The following is a 24,186-nucleotide window of genomic DNA, read 5'->3' as shown; positions in this document are numbered from 1 at the left end:
GTTTTTTTTTTTTTAAACAGCATCTGGTGGTTGTGTGTTTCTTATCCCACTGGGGCTGATTTGATTGTGCAGCTGAAAATATCTTGAGCTGTTAAATATGAGCTGTTGTGCTGGAAGCTGGAAGTCAACTTTTTGAATCCTGGCAGATGCCTGTGTTGTTAGTAACAAAGATTTAACTTTAGGAAAGGAGGCCTGGGTCAGCAATGTGGCTCCAACAGAAGAGCAGGTTTGTGATGGCAGCGAGACCTCAGCAAAATGTGTGGAGATTTGGTTAAGTAGACAAATTCTGCAAGGTCAGACTTCACCTTGGCAGCCTGTACTCGTGTTTATCTGGGAAGTCTCTTTCAATGAATTTTAAATCCTGGATCTTACACTTGTGCCTTTTATCAGCTTTGACTTTGAGCTAAGAATAAAAGGGTATCTTGGCAACCCCTGTTCAACTCCTTTGCTTTCATTGACTTCTAAAGGCTTTGTCTTAGGCAAACTCTGGAGTTAAGCTTTTCTCTCTTGTTCCTTTTATATTTTCTTATTGCTTGTTTTGGTTGCTTTTCATCTCCAAGGTAATGAGTTTGTTGCAATTTTCAGTTTTGTATTTGTCCTATGATGAACAATTTAATGTAATTGCCTGACAATGTAGTCATGAGACAGAGATCAGTGAGATGGAATTCCATGATCCAGATCCTTCTGTAGGTCCATGTGAACATGAAATTCCTTTATATGTTTATTCCTTTCTGTTTTAACGAGTCCACTTTGGTTGTATTTCAGTTTCACCTTTCCCTCCTTTGCCCCCAGACTCCTTACTGCTACTTCATTCAATGATCTCAGCAGACAAATTCAATTTATTTCATGAGTCAAATAATCCATGCATGGCCTAACCATTTAAATGCTACATTTTTCTTTCACATAAAATTGTGAAAATTGAAATTTCTCATCAGTTCTACAATCCATGGCCATGTATTTAAGATAAACTAATACATCAATTTGTTTGACAATTAAATAAGATCCTGAAGCTCCAGATTCATCTACAAGAACACTCACTGAGCTATTTCTTGTCTATAGAATTCATTTTGCCACTGGATGACAATAAGCAGTGTGCTAAAAATGAGCTTGGTGCTTGTGACAGAATAAGGAAATTTATTTATCTGAAAATTTGGGCTGTGAAAGCTTAAACTACTTTTGGGTTATTACATAATTTTTTTCTCTGGTAATCGGTTTGAGGGTTTTTCTGGTGGCTTTTTTTTGTTTGTTTGTTGGTTTTGTTATTTTATTTTTGTTGTTGTTTTTGTTGCCCCCCTCCTTTTTTTTTTTTTTTTTTGGTTTGGGGTTTGTTTTTGGGGTTTTTTTAAGCATTTTTTTGCTTTTGCAAAGAACTGTTCAGTTTGATTTCTAACTTCTTTTCTGAAATGTGTGAGCAAAAAACCACTGATGGTATTGGAGAATGGTTCAGGCTGGAAGGGACCACAGTGGGGTCACCTGGTGCCACCTCCCTGCTCCAGCAGGGCCATCCCAGAGCACAGGCACAGGACTGTGTCCAGACAGTGCTGGAATAACCCCAGGGAGGGAGACCCCACACCCTCTCTGGACAATCTGGTCACTGCACAGGGAAGAAATTATTCCTGATGTCCAGGTGGAACTTCCTGGGATCAGTTCCTGCCCGTTCCTCTTGTCCCATTGCTGGGCACCTGAGCAGAGCCTGACCCTGCTCTGAGCCCTCCCTGCAGACACTGACAGACAGGGATGAGGTTCCCCCTCAGTTTTCTCTTTTTAAGGCTGAACATCCTCAGCTCCCTCAGCCTTTCCCTGCAAGAGAAATGCTCCAGTCCTTTCATTTTGTTGTCCTGCACTGGCCCTGCTCCAGGAGCTCCACATCTCTCCTGTCCTGAGGAGCCCTGAATGGACACAGCACCCCAGATGTGTCTCACTTCCTGCTGTGGTTTTATGTTCCAGGAGGAATATTCCACCTCTGAATTCATGGGTCTGCTTTGGTAGCATTTACCAACCATAAAAAAGGGAGAATCACCTGGTTTATAGTCATTTGATAGTGTTAGTTGAGACATTAGGCTTTCCATGGAGCTCTAAACAGTAAAAATTTGTGATATTCCAGGCAGCACTGTGAGTCTGTTGTAAGTAAATTACATTAAAGTTAGTTTAATGTTACAGTTAATGGCAGCCACTGTTTCAAAGTATCTTTTAAATACTGCCTTTTTATTAGTGTTTTCTCTCACTTACAGTCCTTAGATTAAAGATGTGATAACAGAATTATTTATCTGCTGTATCTGTGAAGTAATTCAAATTATTCTCTACCCTCTAGTGTGTTTTATGGAAATTATTGAGTTGTGCTGGTGTTCTGAGTCTCGTTTTTCAGCAGCAGCACTATTCTAAGGTGATATTCTGCTGCCTTCAGTTTTCCAAATAGATGCTTTTCTTTAATGGTGTTTACAGCTTTCAGACTCTCTGGGGTTTGTGAATTCTTTATTTGTGGTCTCCTTAGAAGAAAAAAAAAAAAAGGTGCTATTTATGACATTTTTCAGGGCATAATGAGAATATTTTAAAAAATAGTGGCAAGAATCCTGTACTTGGTATTGATTTTCCTCTTCTATCATCTCTGAGCTCTTGAGCCTCAGTCACTGTTAGATTTGTGCTTGTTCTGAGCTTTCAAGACTTTTCTTTAAATCTCCTGGAGACCCTGCAAGATTATGTCCTGTGGTAGAAATTAGTTATCTGCAGTACTTGGTAATTTTCTTTTAACTGCCACAGGTGAATCTACACTTCAGCAGCCAGATGCTGTGTGTCCATCTCCAGAGTTTACAGAAAAGGGACTGGTCACATTTAGAAGCTGTTGGTAAAAGCTCAGATATTCTTTTATTTTTTTATATTTTTTTGAGGACCAGGGTTCCTGTACTTTTAGAGTAGTGGGTTGAAATCTTGATGAATCTCACTAGGAGCTCATTCCTTAATTACAGTGGGACACAAGATGCTGCTGACATCTGCGTGTGCTTCCAAGCCCTGTGACCTCAGTGCCTTTTCTCACTCCTTTCTGCAGTCAGGGAATTAGAAAAAAGAAATCCACTGCTCTTCCTGTTACAAATAAATGTTATCTTGATTGTCTCATCACACAAAATTATTATTAATTTGTTTAAGTGTTTAATACTGGCTTTACATGACACTGGATATTGTCTATGCTTTTGTTTTACCACTTGTGTAACCTGTTTTGAAGCCCTTTTAAAAGAGATTCTTTTGTCCACAACAGTTTATTTCAGTGTTCTGCTGTCCTTAGAGTAAGAACAATTTCCTAATTTGTTCTCCTTTCAATCTGGGCCTGTTTCTCAGCTCATGCAGGGTAGAAAGGGAAGCTTGGGGGTTCTGTGCCTGTGGCTCTGGTCTGATGTTTGCCCTCAGTAATGACACTGCCACTGTCCAACATCCCATGGAACTGGCACCAAGTCTGCACTCAGGGGTATGCTGGCAGACATTTGTTCTGTTTTCTGTTGCCCTGTGAAATTTTGTTCTGTTTTCTATTGCCCTATCAAATTTTAACCTCTTTGTTTTCAGATTGTTCCTGATTTATCGTTCTGAATTCTCATCCTGCACCACATACCTAAAGGTTTTACATTTTTGCAGCTCCCAGACTTTTTTACCCTCGTGTTTTATTATGGTTCAAGTGTATTTTACCTTTGCTTTAACCATCCTCAGTGGAATTAAATTTTTATTTTCAGAAGATATCAACTGCTGTACTTTTACTGTCGGTCAGTTTATGGGGTAATAAACCATATTAATGAATCTGCAGGCTGCAGTTTTGATTTGCAATAATAAAAGTTGTGCATATCACATACCCTTTTCCTCTTTGAAAAAAAATTTTCCTTAATTCCAATTTACCCTTCCTTGAAGCGTGAAGGGGAGGCAAGTGTGGAAGGGGTTCTGAATCAGCTGGTCCTGGAGCATCTGCAGTTGGCTCCTCTCCAGTGGGGTGAGTGCTGTCAAAATGGATTGATGATCTTTTATAGAGAATCTACTGGCTTGTAATTTTCAGCAGCATGAGAATGATAATGTTTTCATTTACTGACAGTCTGTGATAGTGGAGAATTTGATAGGAATTTTATTTTCCTTTAGCTGTTTTACTTAGCTGAAGATAAATGTAGAATTGATATCTGTTTTATTTTAAGTACCACTGTTGGTTGATAGTAAATAGGAAACCTGACTGTGCATTTTTTCCTGTAATTTTCAGTTCTAGTTGTCTTGTGGGAGAGGTGGCTGCTACTTAAACTTCCCCTTTTTCTTACAGTGTGTGTTTTTAAAGTAATTTCTCTGATTTTTTTTCATATGAATGGTAATGTCCTTGTGATATATTTCTTATTATGGTCCAGACAATTGCATTACTAACTTTTGAGGTGCAGAAAATGTTTTTACTCCGGGTAGCACAGAAGAATTATTTGGCTTAATTTTCCATTTAGAATGATGTTCCCACAATGAAAAACTGAATTATTTTAATTTTGAAGAGTTGTAATAATGCAACTTCTGTCTGAGGTTCTCAACAAGGCTTGTTCAGAGGCTTTGGAACTTGGGATGTTTCATCCCCAACACTTCCATGTGAGTTGCAAGTTTCAGGTAAAGTCCCCAGGTCATCAGCATATTGTTGCCAAAGCTTTTGCTTTTAAAGCAAATTTAACTCTATGCTCCATATTTTAATACTTTGATGACCTAATGAGGAGCAACTTTAAAGAACAATGATCCATTATTATTGCCTGTGTTAATTATTAAAATTGGAATGACCCCCAATTCCATTATTTTAGTTTTGGATTGTTTGGTTTTTTCAAGCGTGTTGGCCACCATCAACTCATATGTTAAAATCTGTGAGCACTTTGTGTATAAATAAGAAGATTAAAAATGGTTTAAAGTATTTTGTTGTGTGTATGTCCAACTTTAGCCATAATCAGCTACCTCTGAAATCAAGCTTACCTGGCCTTAGTTCTTCAGAGGATTCAAGGATTTGGCAGCATTTTTTGGCCATGATTGTCCTGGACCAGTAAAACCAGTGGTTTGTGTCAGGTGTGTGTTGTGAGCTCAGTGGTCACTTCTTGGCTCTGCAGAGTGGCTTTGACCATCAGCAGGTTTGTAACCTGGGCTCTGTGGGGGAAAACCTTCCTTTGGCACTTCTGCATAAGACATCACCTTAAGGATGAAAAATGTGTTTTTCTTCTTTCCCTGTACCCTTGGTTTTCTTCCTTTTAATTATCTTTATGCCAAATTTCACTGTTTTCTTAGTAAAAGAGGCTTTTTGAATCGTAGAATTGTGCCTGGCATTCCTGCCTGAATAGTGATCTTTGATGCACTGGTTGAAAAACATGAACATAGCACTGATTTACAATAAAATCTCCTGTGGAGCTGGTTATTTCTCATGCTGCTGATTAATTCACTTAAAGATCCCAGTTACTTGAGTTTTCAGCCAAAACTCTGATAGTCTCTGCTTCATAGCTGCAAAATCCTTTGAAGCACAGTCTGTTGACTGATGGTGTTGTACATTTTAATTTTCTACACTGAGCAAAGCAGGGAGAGAGAGATCCTGTGGGATGTTGAATGCTTGGTTTGCCAGCACTTCCATATGATATTTCCTAGTGGAAAGTTCAGTTTTGCAGAAGTCTACTTAACTTTCTTTGTTGAATTTTTCCCAGTCCTAAACTGCTAATGAATATTATCTATTTTCTATAACACACCAAGTGTGTCCATGTGGAAGCTGTAGTTTACTGCAGAGATTATTGAAAAGGACATTTTGGTTAAATGGCTGATTTTACTTGGACACAAGAGCAAAAATTGAAAATTAAAGACAATGGAGACATTTTAGCTTCTTCTAGTTCACCACAGTTTTGAATACTGAGCAGTTAAATCTTTGGTAGTGCTGTAGGCAGGTAACCCTACCTGCAGCTCCTGCAGTCCCTCCAGACTCTGTACCATGGCAATACAGGAGGATTTTTTCTTTAATAGTGTGTGGGATGCAGGAGGAATTAAGAGATTGTTATTGACTGGTAGGTGGGAGTAATAAGGAGCTGTTGAAATGTTTGGACAGCCAGGGGATGTGTGTGCCTTGTACAGGCACTTAGACAATGTGACACACTCTCTTTTGGACTTAAATTCTCCTTCAGGGCCAGAACACATTTCCTATTCAATTCTTACAGGCATGGAAACATGTGAAGAGTTTAAAATACTGCAATATTGTAGCATCAGCTGGATTTTTTTTTTCCTTTTAATCATTACACTGTTTGAATTTACAGCCTGGCTTTGCTTTGAGTTTTGTTTTTCTATATGATGACAATAACTTGTGTTTCAATATGAACTCTTTACTACTGGCCATCATTGTGACATTGCCTTTGCATAAATTGGCTAAAAATTTGGCTTAGTTTTATGCAATAAAATTGATTCTATGATTTTTCAAGGATTTTGCTACACTGCTGGTCACATTGAAGGGTTTACTTTATTATAAGTGCTCACAGTGAAACATGAATGAATATTTAACATGGTTTTGATTAAAAAAATGACTGGCTCTTATTCAAATTTGTAGAAGCTGTACTCCAACACTCCTTTTTAAATTGGCATATTTAATTCATATAAGAGTTAATATTACATCTCTAGAATTATGAAAGCATATTGAAATAATTTTTCATGTAAATTTGACAATCCTGTCCTTTTTTCATTAAATACAAGGCAAAGAGTAGACTCAAAAGTCAGTGACATTGAAGTTTTGGTCTGAGAGTAAGAAGTTACCTTTGAAATTTGTCATAGAGAGGGGAAAAAAGTGATCTATAGTGCATAGTTTGTTTTGTAATTTAATGACTGGAGAAGGGAAAAGTATTGAAGACATGAGGAATCATAAAAAAAGAAAATACTTCAAAGGCTGGAAGAGAGAGTTCTTAAGAGAGTTCCTAATGTGTTGTTAGAATTGATTTTAAGATTTAGGACATCTCTGTAAAATGAAGTTGTCTGTGAGGCAGGTGAGTAAATCACATGTAATTGAAAAGCATCATCTTGCTCAACACCAGCAGGTTCAATGTTCTCTAAAATTTATGGCATATTTTCTTTTTACAGCTGGGCACCAAACCAAATGCAGGCATAGCTGTGGTTTTGAGGTGAATACATTAATACCATCAAATCAAGGTAGCAGAGCCTGCAGAGTGTAATGAGGAGAACCAAACCTCCTCAAAGGTCTGGGCCATGCTGGGGTTGGAAATGATCTGATGGAGTCATCTGTGGCTGCTGCCTCTGCAGGACTTCTTCAGTCTTTATTTGATTTATGCCACTGACTTTGCAAGCAAGAAAAATCCAGGACAGATCACTTCTCAGTTTTGATGGTGCTCTGCTGATTTCCATAGCAAAATTATCCTAGGTACAAATCTGTGCACCAGATTTTATTGAACTTGAGTAGAGTTTGAACTTGAACTGAGTTTGAAATTGGCTCCTAATTGACTCTGGAGCAGGCTGGGCTTGGGATATTCCTGCATTCAGTGGGAAGTTCCTCTGAAACAAGAGGCTCCTGATACTTTGAATGCTGTAAACAATTTTCACAGCAGAAACTTATTTTGAGTTCTCCTACATAAAGTGAAATAAACTTAACTTCCTTCACTGCCTACAAGCACCAGGTACAGAAATCTTTCCCTGATGACCCTCATGAGTATTAGAGGGAAGATTTATTGGAGTAAAATGGTTTAGGAATTTAGAACTGTAGGCACTGAAAAGTGCTAGAGGTTTTAATATATCAAGAAAATGCTTTTCTTTCTCCATAGCAACTAACTGAATAACTGAAAATCAATGATCATACATGAACTCTAATATTACTAACAGTAGTGTTCCAAGAAACATGCATTTGTCAAGCTTCACTATGGAAAAAGTCCAGAAATAGATTTTTCTTCCATTCACTCTTTTATTTCATTCACTCATTTCATTTATTCTTCCCTTCTTCATAAAAAAAAATGTGAATTTCAGTACAGTTTTAATGTTTAAATGTACCTGGATGCCTTTTCACAATGCAGTGTGTTTTATTTCCTAGTGTGTGATTACAGGAGAACTGAAATCACTGCTGTTGGATGCTGCTCAGGTCATAAATGAGAAAAGGGATGTGCAGTAGGCAAAGTCTTGACTATTTACTTATTGGTAGAAAAAGCTGCACCCCTTGTTGTGTGCCTACAATAAATTCTGTGCCTACTGCAGCATGTAAGAATATTGTACTTAGAGAAAACTAACAAACTCAGAATTGAAGGTGGTGTTAAATTGTTCCTTAGAGGTAGCTGCAATCAATAGAAGATGTTGATTTAAAAGTCTTTTGAAATGTTTTATGAACATATGGTTCATGACAGCTTGTTTGGAAGTTCAGTCTGGTTGGGTTTCACAAAGCATCTTATGGAAGCATTGCTTTAAAAATAAATTATCTTAATTATGAACTGTATGTTTTAGAGAGCACCAAATCATAATCAGTTTTCACAGCTTTATGTTTTGTGGATATTAACACTAATTACTGAAGCTGCACACCAATTTTATTTTGTAGTTTCCAGCCTGACCCTAGACAATAATTAAATCTTGCTTTCCATAATTCATGTGATTAAGGGATTTCAGCAGTGTGAGATCACTGCATCCCAAATACACAGGAAAATATTTTGTAGTGTCTGCCACACTGCAAAGTGAGTAAATGATGCACCTCTAAGTTGTATTTTGGATGTCCCCTGGACAATCTTGTCCCCATGGGCTTAGTTAAAATGAGCCAGATCTTTGGACACAGGACCATTATTCAGAGTTTGGTTTTAGCAGGGCAGTCCTACAACGTTGCTGCTCCGTATTTGAAATTCCAAGGCTGTCTTGGATATGTTTTCAAAGACTGAACTTAATGGTGAGCTGTAAGGAAGTAGTTTTACTTTCTCTTTTAATAAAGAAACCCCTCCTAGGCCCTAGACAAGGTAATTTATGTTATATAGACACAGACTTGGAAATGCAAAGAAATCAGCAGGGTCCTGATATAAGGGCCTGCCCTTGAAAAAAATGGTGAATGTTACTAGTTTGTTCACCAAACTAAACTATTCTACAATTATTTTTATTTTAGCATTACAGTAGTTTGGCCATTGTCATCATTGGAAAGATGAACCAAGAGCATTAGCCAGGAAATCTCAAGAATAAGCTGTCTGTGAGGTAGAAAATCACAGTCTGATTCACAGGACAACCAAAACTGAGAAACAGTCTGGTGATAAATGGATTTTGCAAGGTAACCGACCTTTCTCATCCATTTAGAAAAATCTTCAGGTTTTTTATTTTTATTTTTAAGATCCAAGAGAGGTGGGAACACTTCCATATTTTAGCAGCTTGTGTGCAGGCTGTTTTGGAGGATATTTTGGCAATGCCAAGCAAGCAACATGCTTTAGTTCTTGGGAAGTGTTGAGGGACTGGGGTAGTAGTCAGAAAAAAGGGACTAACGTGATGAAACTGGGGCACCTGGCACAGGAATAATGGACTCTCATGTCAAAACACACTGCTGTGTGATGTGTTTTGAAGCAGCTGTTGTTTCTGATTCCTACCCAAGCTTTGGTTAAATAAATTGAAAAGAAGAACTCACACAGAAAAGGTTTCAGATACAACCAGATCAGTAGTGATTTCAAAGGAAAGATGCTAAAAATAAATAGAGCACCCTGAAGTGAAAATAAATCAACAAACCTCTTATGGAATGGCCTGAGAGAGGTTGTGTGAGTGCCAGTGGTTACTGCATATCAGATATTTGAAGGAACTGGCAGCTGGAGCTTCAGGTCCAGCACTTCTAACAAAGCAATGAGAAGACTAGGAGGGAAAATGGGGCACTAAATACTAATGGAGAAGTCTAAGTAGTGGTCCAGGATCATCCACAGGTATGCTGGGCAATCTGTTCCACTGTCTCAGCACCCTCATTGTAAAGAGCTGTTTCCTTAAGTCCAGTCTAAACCTGCTCTCTTCACTTTAAAACCCTTTCCCCTCATCCTGCCACTGCAGGTCTTGGTCAAAAGTCTCCCTCTGTATTTCTGCAATATTTCAGTAATCTCAAAAACCAAATGCCATTAATGAAATGGATGAAATGTAGTCCAAAAAAGGTGTTTATCTGTTCTGAGAGAAATAACACAGAAATCTGCTACAAGTTCAGCTGTCTGAAGTGGTTGGAAATTATTTAATTAGGTGTTACTCTGAGCTACCAGAGTAATTCAGCTGTGAGGAAAGGTGTATGTGACATTTGTCCAAAGCTCTAATGAAAAGAGCTCAAATCAAACCAGAACAAGAAAATGTAAAGTCTTGGAGGTGATCTAGGAATGAAGACTATTAGCAAGTTTATAATATAAAGATATTACACTGAATAAAATTTGATCAATTCTCCAAAGCTGAGAAAATCTGGTGAGTGAGTTGTGTTCACTGTTTAGAAGATCTACAGTCTGCTTGCTTTGAGTTGCAGTATCTCTGAGATGCAGTTTTTTAATTAGCAAAATCAAGAGTTGACTGTTCTCCAGGAATCCATCAGGAGAGCAGAAAAATTGCTGAAGTAGGGCAACTTTTGGCATGGGAGCAGAGATGGTTTTCAGCACAATGTTAAGGGTTTTAGAACGTTCCAGAGATACTGGTGGTGTTTAATCAGTACAAAAAAGAGAAAATGAAACAGGACATTGTGGAAGAAGGAAAACTAACTCATTCAAGCTTGATCAGGTCTAATGTGCCTAATACTTTTTTTTTTTGTGTTGAGTGACTATGTTCAATATTTAATTTAGAAAACCATTATATTTTCAAAGGAAAAAAAAAGAGCAGCCCTGCCTTATTTACTTCTTTATAGAAGTATTCCTTATGACATTTCAGTTAAGCCATAATAGGTGACTGAGAAACACCATAATGATGATAAATTGTCATGCAGTTATGCAAGGTACTTCATTTTCTAGGTATTGTTAGAAGTAAATTGAATAATAGATTAAATGAACATCCAAATTAAAAAATGAAAAGCTACTGTATTAATTATGACAATGGGTTACATGTTGAAAAAGAACTGTGTGAAGATAATTGTAAGGAAGAAGATTGAAAAGACATAAAAGCTGTCTTGTAAGGTAGTTGGTGAAAAAATATCAGTGAATCTGCAGGGAAATAGATTTCTATTACTTTGATGAACATAGAAAATGCCTTTTGAATAAAAATTTAGAAAAAATATGTTTCGGCTTGTGGACAACTTAAAAAAAATGGAAATTAGATCAGAAGATGTATGTATTAACAAGAGAAGCAAGAAAAATGCTTTGATCAGGTAAGATTTTAATTGCCCAACAATTAAACAAATTGTACAGTTAAGTGTGTAGAGAATGAGAAATGGAAAATATGGTAATGTAGTGGAGGATTACTCTGGACAGCCTGGGTAGGCTGGGTTTTACAGGAGGTTGATTTGGGGCAGTAAACAGGAGGGGAGGCCTCAGTCCAGAGGCTGACACTGAGCTTTCCTTCTCTGGCTGCTGACACTTCTCAGCTTTGGTTTTATTTCCCGTAAAAAGCCAATGCACATGCTTGGGACTGAAAGCCAGGAATGCTGTAAATGAAAGCAGCTGCCTCACTGGCCATGCTGTGCTTGGGATCAGACCCTTTTTCACCAGCAAAATTTGTCATTTGACTGCACTGTGGCATCTTCTCAGGAGAAGTGCTCATGTACTCTGCTGCAGTTTGAAGTTTGTACTTAATCAAGATAAATTGAACATTTCCCTTTTATTTTGTTCTACTAAAAGCGAATTTTCCCAAGTATTTCCACAAGTTCCTCCCCCACCTCAGGTATTTTGACTCATTGGTTAAGGCCAGTGTGACCTTCCATCAGCAGAAGTTCTCCAGATGTTTTGAGGAGAGGGAAGTTGGCTTCATTTTCATTGCTCATTCTGAAGTAGTCCTTTACTTCATCAAGGAAGCAGAAGTGAATTACCAACTGCAAAGACCATAAATCCAGCTCAATAAGCCTTGTAATTCTGAAATTAATGGCTTCCAACTGTCAAAACCTCAGCAGCACAAACAGAGATCAGAGCAGACAGATTTGTATGAAGAAACATATGCTTTGACTGAAGTGCTCTTTCATGTCCTCTCATTTTCTCCTTTTCAGTCTCTCTCAAGTTTGACATCTAGCTGTCTATTTTTTAGCATATGAGAATTTTTTTCCTCCATTTTGTGATTTTTCTCAGCCTATTGCATCTCCCTGTTGTCCCTTTAGTAAAACAATATGAGAACTAGATATTGCTTATGTTTTTTATTTTCTATTCCTGACCTGTGGATTAAGAAACTTAATAAATTTAATTAAAATAATAAAATTTAATTTCATTTGTTTAATTTGAATAATTAATTGATTTGATTTTACAAAAGGAGCCAGTGAAACACAAAATATTTTCTGAGCTTTAATTGAGTGTATTTTTTCATAATGTATACTCAATAGGGAACTTGGACTTTTTATATAATGTCTGTTTCCTTACTAAGCATAAATTCAGGGTCACTTCAGTAACATTTCTCATTACCCGTGGACACATTAGAAAAAGTTACAGAGGGAGAAGAGACATTTTTTCCATCTCAGAATATAAAAGGGAAGCTGAGCAAATGCATTCTGTAGGATGGCTTTGTACAAAAGGGCTTTTGTCAAATGATACTCGAGTTGGTTTTTATTACTCATTGCATTTTGCTTAGTGTCATATGAAGTTGTGGCTCAATAATATCAGACACATACAGAACTGTTACAGAATTTCTATATCAAGGCCAGACACAGGAGATGAAATAAGGAAGAGTCAATTAAAAATGTTAGGAGGATATGGAAAGGGTAAAATTGCTCAACAGTATTTGGAATTACACAGAGAAGTAATTGGTTGCTTCATGTGAAAACTTCAGGAAAGAAAGAAAAGGCAGCAGGAGTAATCCTCAATAATTAAAAGAAGTGTCAGAGGATAATTACATTCCTGTGCTTTGATAAAGAGTCAATTGTCAGTTTTCTGAGTGAAAGATGGGGTTGAGTTGTTGAACTCAAAGGAAAAACCCAGGTATTAAAAGTGTTGGAGCCCATAAATCAGAACCCTGAGAGCAGAATCAGGTGCCACCAGCCTCGGATGGTTCTGGTGGAAATCCTTCCATCAGTGCTCCCAGCTGTGGGAGCATTTAGTAAATTTGTTTTAGCAGGACATGAAGCCTCAGAGTTGCTTTGAGGCTGCTCACAAGCTGCAGATTTCAGCTGGAGATTTCACCTGCTGGGGTGTAATCAGCAGCCCAGACCTGGCAGGGCTTCTTGGCTGGGGCTTGGCCTTCCTCAGAGCTCAGGCTGAGTAAACATGACTTTGCACCTCTGCATTGGGCCACTTGGAACCTTTCTCTGAAATGAGACATATTTATAGCTCCTTCATTGTGCCCAGTAATTGAGGCCCAGGCATGAATCCCCCAAAAGAGGAGCTGACCCCACATGGTTGGGTGTCCACACTGTCCTGCCCACTGAGCTCCTTCGTGGTGCTTAGCTCCCAACAGCTGCAGCACTTCTCTTCTCCTGGCTTCACTTCCAGGAAGAAAACATCCAGGTTTATCTCACTAACCAAACAGCCAAAAGGCAGTTGTGAAGCACAGAAAATAAAAGCCAGTGAGAAGTGTAATCTCAGATCTGAGGCTGGGATGGAAATAAGGTCAGTGAGCAGCTGTCAGTTGGAGTGAGCAACCTGAACTTTTGCCTGTTAGAGTCAAAATGACCTCTTCTGTTTTCCTAGCAGCTATAATTTTGTATGTATTTTTGCTGGATCAACGAGTGAGTTTCTGAACATCTGTTCCTGATGAAGGTATTAATCAGCAGTGTGCTCACCATTCCCTAATTATGAACTGTTTTTGTCAAACATTTCGGCTGTGTTTGAAGGAGATGGTTTCTGCTCGTGGGTACTCAGTAGATTGTGCTTTGTCTGCATATTGCTTTAAATTAATCTCATAACATGAAATATACATCTTCATGCTATTTAATTCAGTAGACTGCAGAAGGTGTCTCAATATAATTTTGTTTGGAGAGCCTTTTGTAAACTTATTGAGCTCTGTCTGAGATCCTTACTGCAAATAGGAATTTCAAGATTAAATTTATTTGTGACTCATTTCCAGCTCTTTTGTTCTCATGTCAATATTGTTCTTTAGTTGAAATAGCTTTTCTCAGTCTCTCCTGTTTGCCTTTTATCACTCTTGCTCTTTCTTTTGTGCATCTCGAGACAGCAGTCAGGCCTAACTCTCTCAGTCTCTTTGATAGCAGAGGGTTTGGGTGTTTTTTTTATTTCTCACCCCACAATTATCTCAGTAGCCTTTGTCTGTGTCTGGTGTAAAGTGTGGTTTTTGTTTTCTTAGATCTGCTTGACAAGCTTAGATCTTCAGTAGCATTATTCCTGACATGGATCTTTAATGATCCACCTTGAAGTGAATCTGTGCTATCATTTCCAAGGCTCTCTATTGTCCTTCTTTAACCACCAAGTTATAGTGAATATTTAGTATTTCACAGAACATGATGTAATCTGTTGAAACCAGCACTGCCTGTCTCACAAGCAGGAGTTTGAAACAGGCAGTGATGGAGTAAATCCAGCTTGTTAAACCTTCTGGCTCATACCAAAGTTTATGAATTAAGACCAATGTGAGAGTTGTTGGTGCCTGGCTACAGCACAGTGTTTGACAAGTTGCTGCTGTGTTTCTCTAGTGTGTCTCTAGTAGGATCTTGAATGTTTAAGATGGATAATAATGTAGTCACTTTGATTAAATACAGAATAATTAAAGCACCAAAATCATTAGAAGTTAATTTTGATTAAATTTCAAGTTGCAAGTACTCAGCACCATGACCAATAGTGTAATAAAACAGTGTCAGCCTTACAGGCTGGAAATTTAACAGTTGTTAGCAGCCCCAGATGTGCAAGTGAATTTCAAGTTTATGTTAGTTTTCCTTACACAGTAACTGCATTTTTGGGAAGGTTGAAGTGCAGTTCCTTGGAGTCATTAATACTGAGAAATCTCTGCAGAACAAATAGATACTACACAAAGGTAAGAAAAAATCTGAAATGACAAAAGACACGGAATGACAAAGAGGCAATACAGGATTGTTTGCTTGTGAGGAATTGTTTTGGCTTTGTGGCTGTCACAGTACCTGGTTTTGTGCCTCTGAGAATGCCGTGCATGAATCAGACAAGTAAAAATGAGCAGAAGGGAGCAGGAGTGTGACATGAAGTGACACACATCTGATAGGGGAGGCAGCTCTAATAGAGGTTGGCGCTGATAATCTGGAAGCTGTTCTTCAAAAGGCACGGTGGCAGACAATGAAACTCTTCTGCTGTTTTGAGAGGGTAAAACAAATCCAGCCACTTGTTCATCATGCAGAATTAACCTTCACAAACCCTTCTGTTAGTGAAATAAATAATTTCTTAGGCCGTGTATTGAGTGCAATCACCAAAAACTCTGATATATGGCATGGCATCATCCTTAATCCTTCTCGTTCTCCTTTAAAATGTCTTTTGTATTCCTCTGCTGCTGGCAACTTGGTAATAATCCAGTCATTTTACCTAATTTATGTAAAATACCACAGATGGTATTTACCTCTGTCATTCCACTGGAGTTTCAGACTGTGGAGCTGTTTGTTTGCCAAAGTGCCATAATAATCAGCAAACCTTAAGTTCAGTTGGATATTTTGATGGTATGAACTCAGCAGAAAATTGTTACATGTCTGAATTTAAAGGTGAAGGGAACAAAAAGTTGCAGAAAACCAGAGATGTCATTTAGCCCGGGAACTGCATTTTATTCAGATTTAGTGGCCTGTAGGTTCTAAAACATTGTTCCTCAGAGCTTTTGAAGCAGGCTGGCTGTGTTCTCTCACATTATAGTTTACTCCTCTAGTTAGAACCTCACTGAATTCTGTGTGGATTGGGGACATTTCTCAGTGGCACAGGTTCCAAATGTGACCCTCGACTGTTCAGTTATTGTCTTTATTCCCAGAAGTTCATGCTAAGAGCATTCAGATTTACTCCCAGTGTACCATTAGGTAATACTGTTGGATGGTATTATTTGTACATAAACTTGCAGCAGTTAAGTTTTTGAACCACCTTTGAGAAGAAGCTGTAAACTGAAATAATATAGTGATGACTCCTGTGCCTTTCCAGACAGGTAAAAACCTAGAAAGGAGGCTGTGTGAAGATGTTTTCTGAGATAACACTGATGAAACAGGAGATGCATGTGCAGCTTCAAATATTTCCAGTGCTAAAAATTTCTACTGGCCCTGAGCATTTCACTAGGAATAAAATTTGTGTACATGGTATGTGCCAATTAATAGCACATTGCAACCACCTTTATAAGCAGTGATTATCCAGTCTTTATTTTATTACTTCATATTCTGATGGCAAACTGAATTTATTAAAATTTGCAAACACAGGAATAAACACAAGTAAATCTTTTACTCTGTAAAATTTCACTTATCTGTGATAATGGCCAGGAGGAAAGTCATTGGGGATTTTTTCTGTTTTGAAACAGGGATTAGAATGAATTCAAGCCATCTTATTATTCATTAGGTATCTTACTTGTGCTCCATTACAAATAATAAATGATATGATGGGAAGACTCATCACAGTTAGTGATATTTGAATATCAGTAAGCAAGTAAATAGATACAAATAAAAAATCAGCTATGATCAGCATAAAATGTCTTGAAAATTTTGAAAACTGTATGGTTAAAATCAGGATTGGATACCTTCTGCTGCCTAAAAATGAAAGTTACCAAGATCTACCTGGAGAGCTGTTTCCTGATTTTTCCATTCTCATACTCCATTTGAGCTAGGTGTAATTGCCAAGACTAGAGAACATCTCTTTTTTTTCACCCCTGAAAATGGGGGATTTTTGAATGTACAGATAAATTCATTCTGTAAGATCCTTAAATGTCAGAAATAGCTGCAGTCTTGTTTCTTCATATATATATATATATATATATATATATTTATATATATATATATATATAAATAAAATCCAGTCAAGACATTATGAAGAGATTCACATAAAATCCCAGCTCAGATGCCCTCCCCATTTTTGGGTGGGAATCTCTTAGACTTTTGTGGGAAATCCTGGGAAGTCAGAAGAATGGTGCTGTCAGTAGAAATACATTTTACTTTCTCCTCTGCCCCCATCCTCTCCTTTTCAGTCTCCTGCATCTGGAGGTCTCTCACTGAAGAGAAATCATGTTTGTGATTTGGAAGAAGTGTGGATTAAAATATTGTAGGCACTGTGTTGGATGCCTGAAAGCACCAACGACACGAGGAAATTTATACTCTGCTAATTGTTGAAAAATATGAGGCCTTGATTGGTATGCAATTAGAAGTGTAACATTCTGTTAAACATATCACACAGCATATGGCATGTTAGTAGCAAATCCTCTAATTTAAAATGAAAAAAAGGATGCAGTTCTGCCTATTAGCAATTTTTGCAGGCAATCAAAATTTCCCATTTGTCTAAATGTCAGAGGGGGAAAAGCCATCCTTAGTTATTTTGGTAATCTAAATTTGGTTTATGTTTGATAAAATTTCTGTTCTCTCAAAGTAAACAAATATAAAAGAGGAAAACCCAGAATATAGTTAAATGTGCAATTGCTTTCAACTACTCAGATCTGTGGCTTTTATTAAAAAAAAAATTAAATAAAATTACCATGTCTTCTTTAATTAAAACAATTTAAAAGTACTGAAGCAAGACCATATTTTCAGAACCTTGGAACAAAGAATCAAAGACCCGTGAGTGGACTTCATTGAAAGGCAATCAGATGGTGCACTGGTTTGTCAATTAAAAATATAGAATGGCTCCATAGACAGATGTTCCCGTCCTTAAGAACCTCAGTGGGTTGAAGGCTTGATATTCAGTAAATATCTTCCAATCACCTTCTGTCTGGTGGATGTTTAGGGATAAGGTGTTCAATACCCATGGAGGTGTTCCAAGAAATAGCCTTTATTTGAGCCTGAAGTCTTGCTTGTGTGGGCCCAGGACTGGGCAGTGCTTGTAGCATGCAGTGGCCCATTTGTGAGCATTGTTAATTGTGGGCATTGGCTGCTGTGGCTCATGGAGAGGTGGCTCTGCAGGCCAGGCTAAGATGGGAGCAAGTACACTGCATCTGGGAATGGGATAGATTCCTTTTTCCAGTGGATATGCAAAGTTACTGCATATCTTCAAATACAATCAGTCTCAGAGAGGTTGAATTTCCTTGGTTGACTGCTCTTTCTCCACCATTTGTATCAGTGAAATTTAAAATCTCTGAATGCTTCAGACATGTTTTTGTGAACAGAATATTTGACAAGTTTGTCTGTTTCTAATATTTGTAGATGGTCGATTTATCTCACATTTGGCAAGTAATGTTTGTCTTTTTCCTGGAAGCTTCAGACTTCCTGGTCAGCATTTTACTGTTGCCGTGTTGGGATAACTCATCACTTAAAAAATGGGCCTTATTTCAGCTTTAATAACATTTTGTATCCAGTCTTCTTCCTGTGGCTGGGGCATCACTGATGGTATTTGCCAGTGTATCTCAAAGTAACCCCTAATGCTGGCTTTACCCTGCCATGGCAAGTGGGATTCCCATTCTGCTGCTCACCTCGTCTTCCCTGCCTCTGTCACCCTCCTGCTTCAGTCCCCAAGTGTGGCACCTGCTGCAGCACAGGTGAGCCACAGCCCAGCCGTGGGGGAATTCTATCCCTGTCTGAAGCCAGGCAGGAATGGGAGTTTTTCTGCTCTAGCAGAGAACTGATCATTTGTTAGGCTCAAGCACTGACATCAGTTTTGTTGTGGCTTTGTGCTGCATTTTGACATTGCCTTATGCAGTCAATTTGGCATTGGACTGGAGAAAACGAGAATAGCAGAAAGCTGATTCCTCAAAATATTAATTTTATATCAAAATCAGCCCTCCACAATGTTGCCTGGAAGTGGGGGAGGGGTTTCTTTTTCATTCTGTTTTACTCACCAAATTACACAGTTGCTTCATAAACCTTAAAATCAAGTAAATTTAAAATCAGCCTGTGCTGCAGAGCCCGAGGTTTGGTATTGGCTGCTCCTGTTGTGTGTTGTAGTCACTAATCCTTTTAATGAAGAGCTTTTAGCATTGAAGAGATTCTATTTATAGCAAAGCCATTAGAGCATAAAGCTCCTCATTGCTATTCTGCAGCATGGAGCTGTAATGTTTGTCAGTGGAGAAAAGCTATTTTTAGGTGCAGCATTGAAAAGCAAGGCTGAAAGGTCAAGAATCCTCAGGGGGATTTGTTCTGCTACATCAGTGCTATCACACAGCTGCTGTTTACTCTCTTATCATGCCTCAGTAATAAGAAGATATTTTTATTGTGACACCGAAGGTATAAAGCATCAAAAGGATTTTGTGCATGAAATGAAGGCTTGGGGAGTGATGTATCCAATCACATTAAATGTTCTGCTTCTTAGGAGGATGATTTTATTTTCCCAAAGACTGTCTCAATACCCATTCTTCAAAAGATTCATTCTAGGAAAGTTGGGGTTTTTGGTTTTTTTTTTATTATTTTTTTTAAATTAAAGGAGATAAGACCTAATGTGAGCAAAAGACAATCTCCTGAAATAGTGAAGGATTTCAGGCACACACTTTTCTGCCTGCCATCTACACCATTCATTTTTTTAGCAGTGTAGTACATGAATGGGAGGCCTAAAATCAGTGTGGAGTTTGCCAAAGGAAAAAGAGCCTGGACATTTCTGTGGGTGATTTGAGGAGCAGAGCTGTGGGTGGTGGGTGATTGTGTCTGGCACAGGACAGCTTGTAGCACCCTGGGTGAGTCCTCAGGGAGCACAAAAAGATCATGTGGTCCTATTGAAACAAGATATGATAGATGATATGTGAAAGGGAGAAGGGAGAAGGGTGGGGGGGAAGCATAATTATAGGAATAAAGTCTGCATATATTAGCTAAGTCTACAGTGTGGAGGCTTCAGAGGGTTTTCTAATATCTTTATATAAAAAATCACGGGGAAAAGAGATTAATTGCCACATTGAGAAAATTAGGGTTGTATGATCAAAGGGAAGGCAGAGAAGAAATGGCCTGTTGACAGAGGGCTTATAAAAATGAAAAGATTTTTCTGAGGATATGAGTTTGGAGGTTTTTGCTGCTTGGGGAGACACAGTCACTGTAATCATGTTTTAATAATAATAAGCTGCTATGTAACCCTTTTTATTCACCAAACATGTAGCATAGGAAAAGTGTGAGTACAATAATACACTGATGGGTGCACTTTCTTCTCAGGGTATAATGAAATTAATTGTACTTCTCTGAGAATTTATTCAAGTCTTGCTGCTGAAGGTTCCTGTCTTCTGACACATGGAGTCCATTATCCCATACCTTTTTAAAACAGTTTCTTTCATATCAGGAAATTATTTTAATTCTACTCTTTCTGTATACCCAAACCAGTTTTATACACCATCTTTCCCAAGTTTCCTGTATGTGCAGTAGTTGGCTAAATCCATGTGGTTGTAACTGATAAATTGTTCCCTCTGCAAGAATTGTGCCAGGCAGCAGCAGAGAGTGAGCACACATTTACAGGCAGCTCCTGTCCTCACTACATAAATAAACCAAAAAATTGAAAGATTGTCAAAAAAGAATTGGGAAAACTGAAGGGATTTCAATTCTACTTTTTTTTTTTTTTTTTTCATAATGGAATGAGATTTAGGTAAATGGGCATTGGCTGAAGGGAAAGACAGAGGAAGGAGAGTATGGCTTTGTGAGAAGACAAGGCAGTAATGGGTTGTTCCTATCAAAACTGCCAGATGTTGCTTAGTCACATTATCTCTCATTTCTCACTCTTATGTGAAAGAAACTCAGGTGTTCCTGGCTGTGTCACTTCATGGCACAGTGACTCAATTCAACTCACTAGAACAGCAGGGAAAAACAAACCAAAACCAAACCAGAAGAGAAGAACAGCTTCTGGTTTTGGGTGGGATGAGGCTGGGAGGTTGAGTCAGTGTGTCCTGCACCCCTGGGGTGGGCACAGAGGAGGGCAGGGGGCAGCTCTTAATTCAGCTGCTAGTTCAGCTTTACCATCATGTGGAACAGGAGCCACTTTGGAACAGGGACCATAGGTGGAGAGAGGCTCATTTGGACTACAAAAGGAATCAGCAGAAAACATGATGAAAAAATGACACAAACTCATAGTCCACGATAATAACTGCAGATTAATCAATTATTTGTTTATGGTTTTCACATCTATTACAGCTTCATATGTTTGTACCTTTCACAGCCCAGGTATTGTAGGGAAAGAAGGTTAGTTCTAGTCACAGACTAGTGACCTAGAATAGAATTAAAGTGTTTATTTTCTGTGAAAATGCTCTATACCAGCTCTAGCTGGTAGAGTGTTTCTGTATGTGAGTCCTCCACCTCTCTAGTTAATCTTGATGCTTTTTGTACTCATTAGTCCTGAGCAATCCCATGTTTGCAATCTTTCTTGCTTTCTTTGGGTATTTCACTCCTTTTAGGACTTAGACTGGCTGGAACTACTTTAGTGGTTGTGTCTTTGTTGAAATTTTACAATCACTATGACATCCTTTTTTTTTTCTTCCAGAGCTGCTGTTTTCACAGTTATCTGTTCACATACCACCCAATTTGCTTTATTAGACAAACATTTCTGAGACAGAGGGATTTAAAAAAACTTTTGTTTTGTTTTGTTTTTCTTTTTTGTTTTGTTTTGGTGGGGATTTTTTGTGTTTTTTTTCCTTTCCATTGGTGGTTTTTGTTAGTAAAGCCAAATAAATGTCTTTTGGAGTCCAGTGGGCAAATGCTTCTGCTTGGTTGTGCCTTGGCCTGAAACTGAAGGCTGGTAAATTGGTATCTACTGGCACTCAAATTTGCTGTAAATTTGTAAAATTCAATGCAAGTGAGTTGTTAAAACACTTTGTAATCATTAAATTCTCCCTTGAATTTCTTCCTTGTGCAGAGATAGGTTGAAAATAATCCCAGAGTAAAGACATCCAGCCTGTATTGACACAGAGTCAATGGACATGCAGCAGCTGGCAGTTGTCTTTTACTGGTTTCATACTTTAAATACATAATTTTTGTGAGAGTAGAAATGTCAAAGCTGTGTCTGTAGTGAAGACAAGAATACTTGCCTATAATTACTGCTCTCTGAATGATTTTCTTTTTCTGGGGGAGGTTTTATCTGTTCTCCTTTCTGCTTTATCTGAGACTTGTATACTCTTGTCTTCATTTGTTTGTTAACCAAGGGGAATTTGTATCTTCTTACTGTCATGTTTTGAGATTTATGTGATTGCCTCTAATTTGGAACTTGGCAAACCTTATGAAATATGGAAATGATATAGTTCTGGCCTAGTTCTGACCTGATAGACCTACCTTGCATCTTGCAGCAGTGCTCTTGGCATGTTTGATGGCCCTGCAAGTCCCTTTACTTGCAGTCTGTCATCACAAAATGGATTTGGCTCCTGGTTACTCTATAAAAGGATTAATGATTCCTGACACAGCTGAAGTTCCAGTTTAGGCTTCTTGGTTTAAATATCATTGCAACATCTGAAACATCAGGGATTGTTATTAGAGACAGACTGAGCTGTTTCAGGAGGTGTGGGGAGGGTGCAAAGCTGTGTGTGTACATCTGAGGGTGTCATCTTCTCACTTCACTTTATTGGCTGTTACAGAGCAGTGTCTGGAGAGTTCAGTTTATCTATCTGAGTTAATCTGTGACTTCAGTGTATTGTATATACCCAGCCTATGCTGCAGATCCAGTTCAAATTAAAACAAAGTGCAAGGTCTTGGCACTTCCCTCCCATCTGAAGCAGCAGTTGTTTGATGGTGGCAGTGTTGGGAACACTTTTGCAAAGAAGGCTGCAGGCAGTGGTTAACATTTGAATTGTCCTGTCCTTTAAATTTGCTCATTTTGGGAGTCTTGTCAATGCTAATGCTGTCTCCCTCATGCAAAGCCAGGATGACTTGTGATTCCAGTCCTATTTGTTAAGTGAATGTATTTCATTTGCAGCTAATGACTTGCTGCTGGTGGATGGTAAGTGCTGATGGGTTTTATTGTCTGTTTAAAGCTCTCATGAATCTCTGGAAGAGTCTTTAGATTCATTTTTGCTGTGGTTTCCTGCTCGTGGTTGGGTGTCATTCAAGATTTGTAAGGAATTAAGAGCTGTAAGGTTGTCTTGTCTGACTGCAGCTCTCTCTATGTGGCATTTCAGCGTTTGGGATCCAATGCAATTCACGTTGACAAAATCTAAATTGGGATTCTGAAAGGGTAGAGCACTCTGGAAATTGACTTTGTTGTTCTTGTTGTCAATTAAATGAGTAAGTCTCAGAGTAAAATCTTCCTCTTTGTTCAGGATTCTCACTGGTGTGCCATTGACATGCTGGAAATGCAGATAAGATGTGATAAAAGGTGCTGTTACTATTGCCTGCCCACAGATGGAATTTGTTTGCTGCACAAATACACCTACAGGCTTGTTCCATGCAGAGGCCTAAGCAGCTACACAGAAATATATACTGGCTTTGTTAATTCACTGAATTCTTCTGTGTTGTGTTCAAGAAAAATATAGATAAATAAGCCAAGACTTCATTAGGGAAATCTATGTTTCTGCCAAGTTATATTTCAGTAGGCCAAAAAAATTCCTTTCAAAACATTCCTTGACACTTCTGAAGGGAATACCTGTGACTTCTAACATAATCAATTTGTTCCTAGGTAGTAAAAGTTGAAGATTAAAGGATAATTTTGTCTTTTCACCCAATAACTCTGAGCCTCAGAACTGTACAGTGAATAATTCAAGCAGGATTTTAGTAACATGGAAGGAGAATGTTGGTGTGTGTGGGGAAGCACAGCCTGTGAAGATGTCTAACTTGGACATCATGTTTTGCATCTAAGAACCAAGTGAAATATGGAATATGAGCTAGAAACATGGACATGACTCTGAGCAAATAGGATCTTTGGTAGGTCCAGTGTCTAACTAGTTCCCAAAACAAAAAACAAAGGTTGCAAAATTCTCCTGCAGAACTGCTGGAACTCCTGGTTCCTGCTGTGCCTTTCTGAAGAAATGTCATTATCAGCCTCTGCTACTGCACTGCTGACCAAGGCTCCAGTGGAATTTTGGTAAAACAAATGAGCAAGTCTGTTTAACTGCAGAAGCAAATTCCATCTCCTCCATTTTATCTGGTTGCTTTCCTCAACTCCCTCTCCCATGTCAGCT

At 38.3% G+C, this 24,186-nt stretch overlaps 1 protein-coding gene across 6 annotated transcripts in view; it reads left to right on the top strand.

Annotated features, from left to right (window-relative positions):
- TRAPPC9 (trafficking protein particle complex subunit 9) overlaps nt 1-24,186 on the top strand; it is a 444,261-nt gene that overhangs the window by 207,765 nt on the left and 212,310 nt on the right. For 4 of the 6 annotated variants that reach the window (XM_059867583.1, XM_059867590.1, XM_059867566.1 and 1 more), the window contains one exon: nt 3,877-3,967. In XM_059867583.1, the coding sequence (XP_059723566.1) occupies nt 3,877-3,967 (91 nt within the window). Of the gene's footprint in view, nt 1-3,876; nt 3,968-7,077; nt 8,969-9,079; nt 9,239-24,186 lie in introns of those variants that run through there. The other 2 variants (XR_009489416.1, XM_059867596.1) reach the window with 2 other exon arrangements.

Source organism: Haemorhous mexicanus, chromosome 1, assembly GCF_027477595.1.
Source record: "Haemorhous mexicanus isolate bHaeMex1 chromosome 1, bHaeMex1.pri, whole genome shotgun sequence".
NCBI classification, from domain to species: Eukaryota; Metazoa; Chordata; class Aves; order Passeriformes; family Fringillidae; genus Haemorhous; species Haemorhous mexicanus.
The sequence above is the reverse complement of the archived record's forward strand: the minus strand, read 5'-3'. Positions and strand labels throughout refer to the sequence as shown.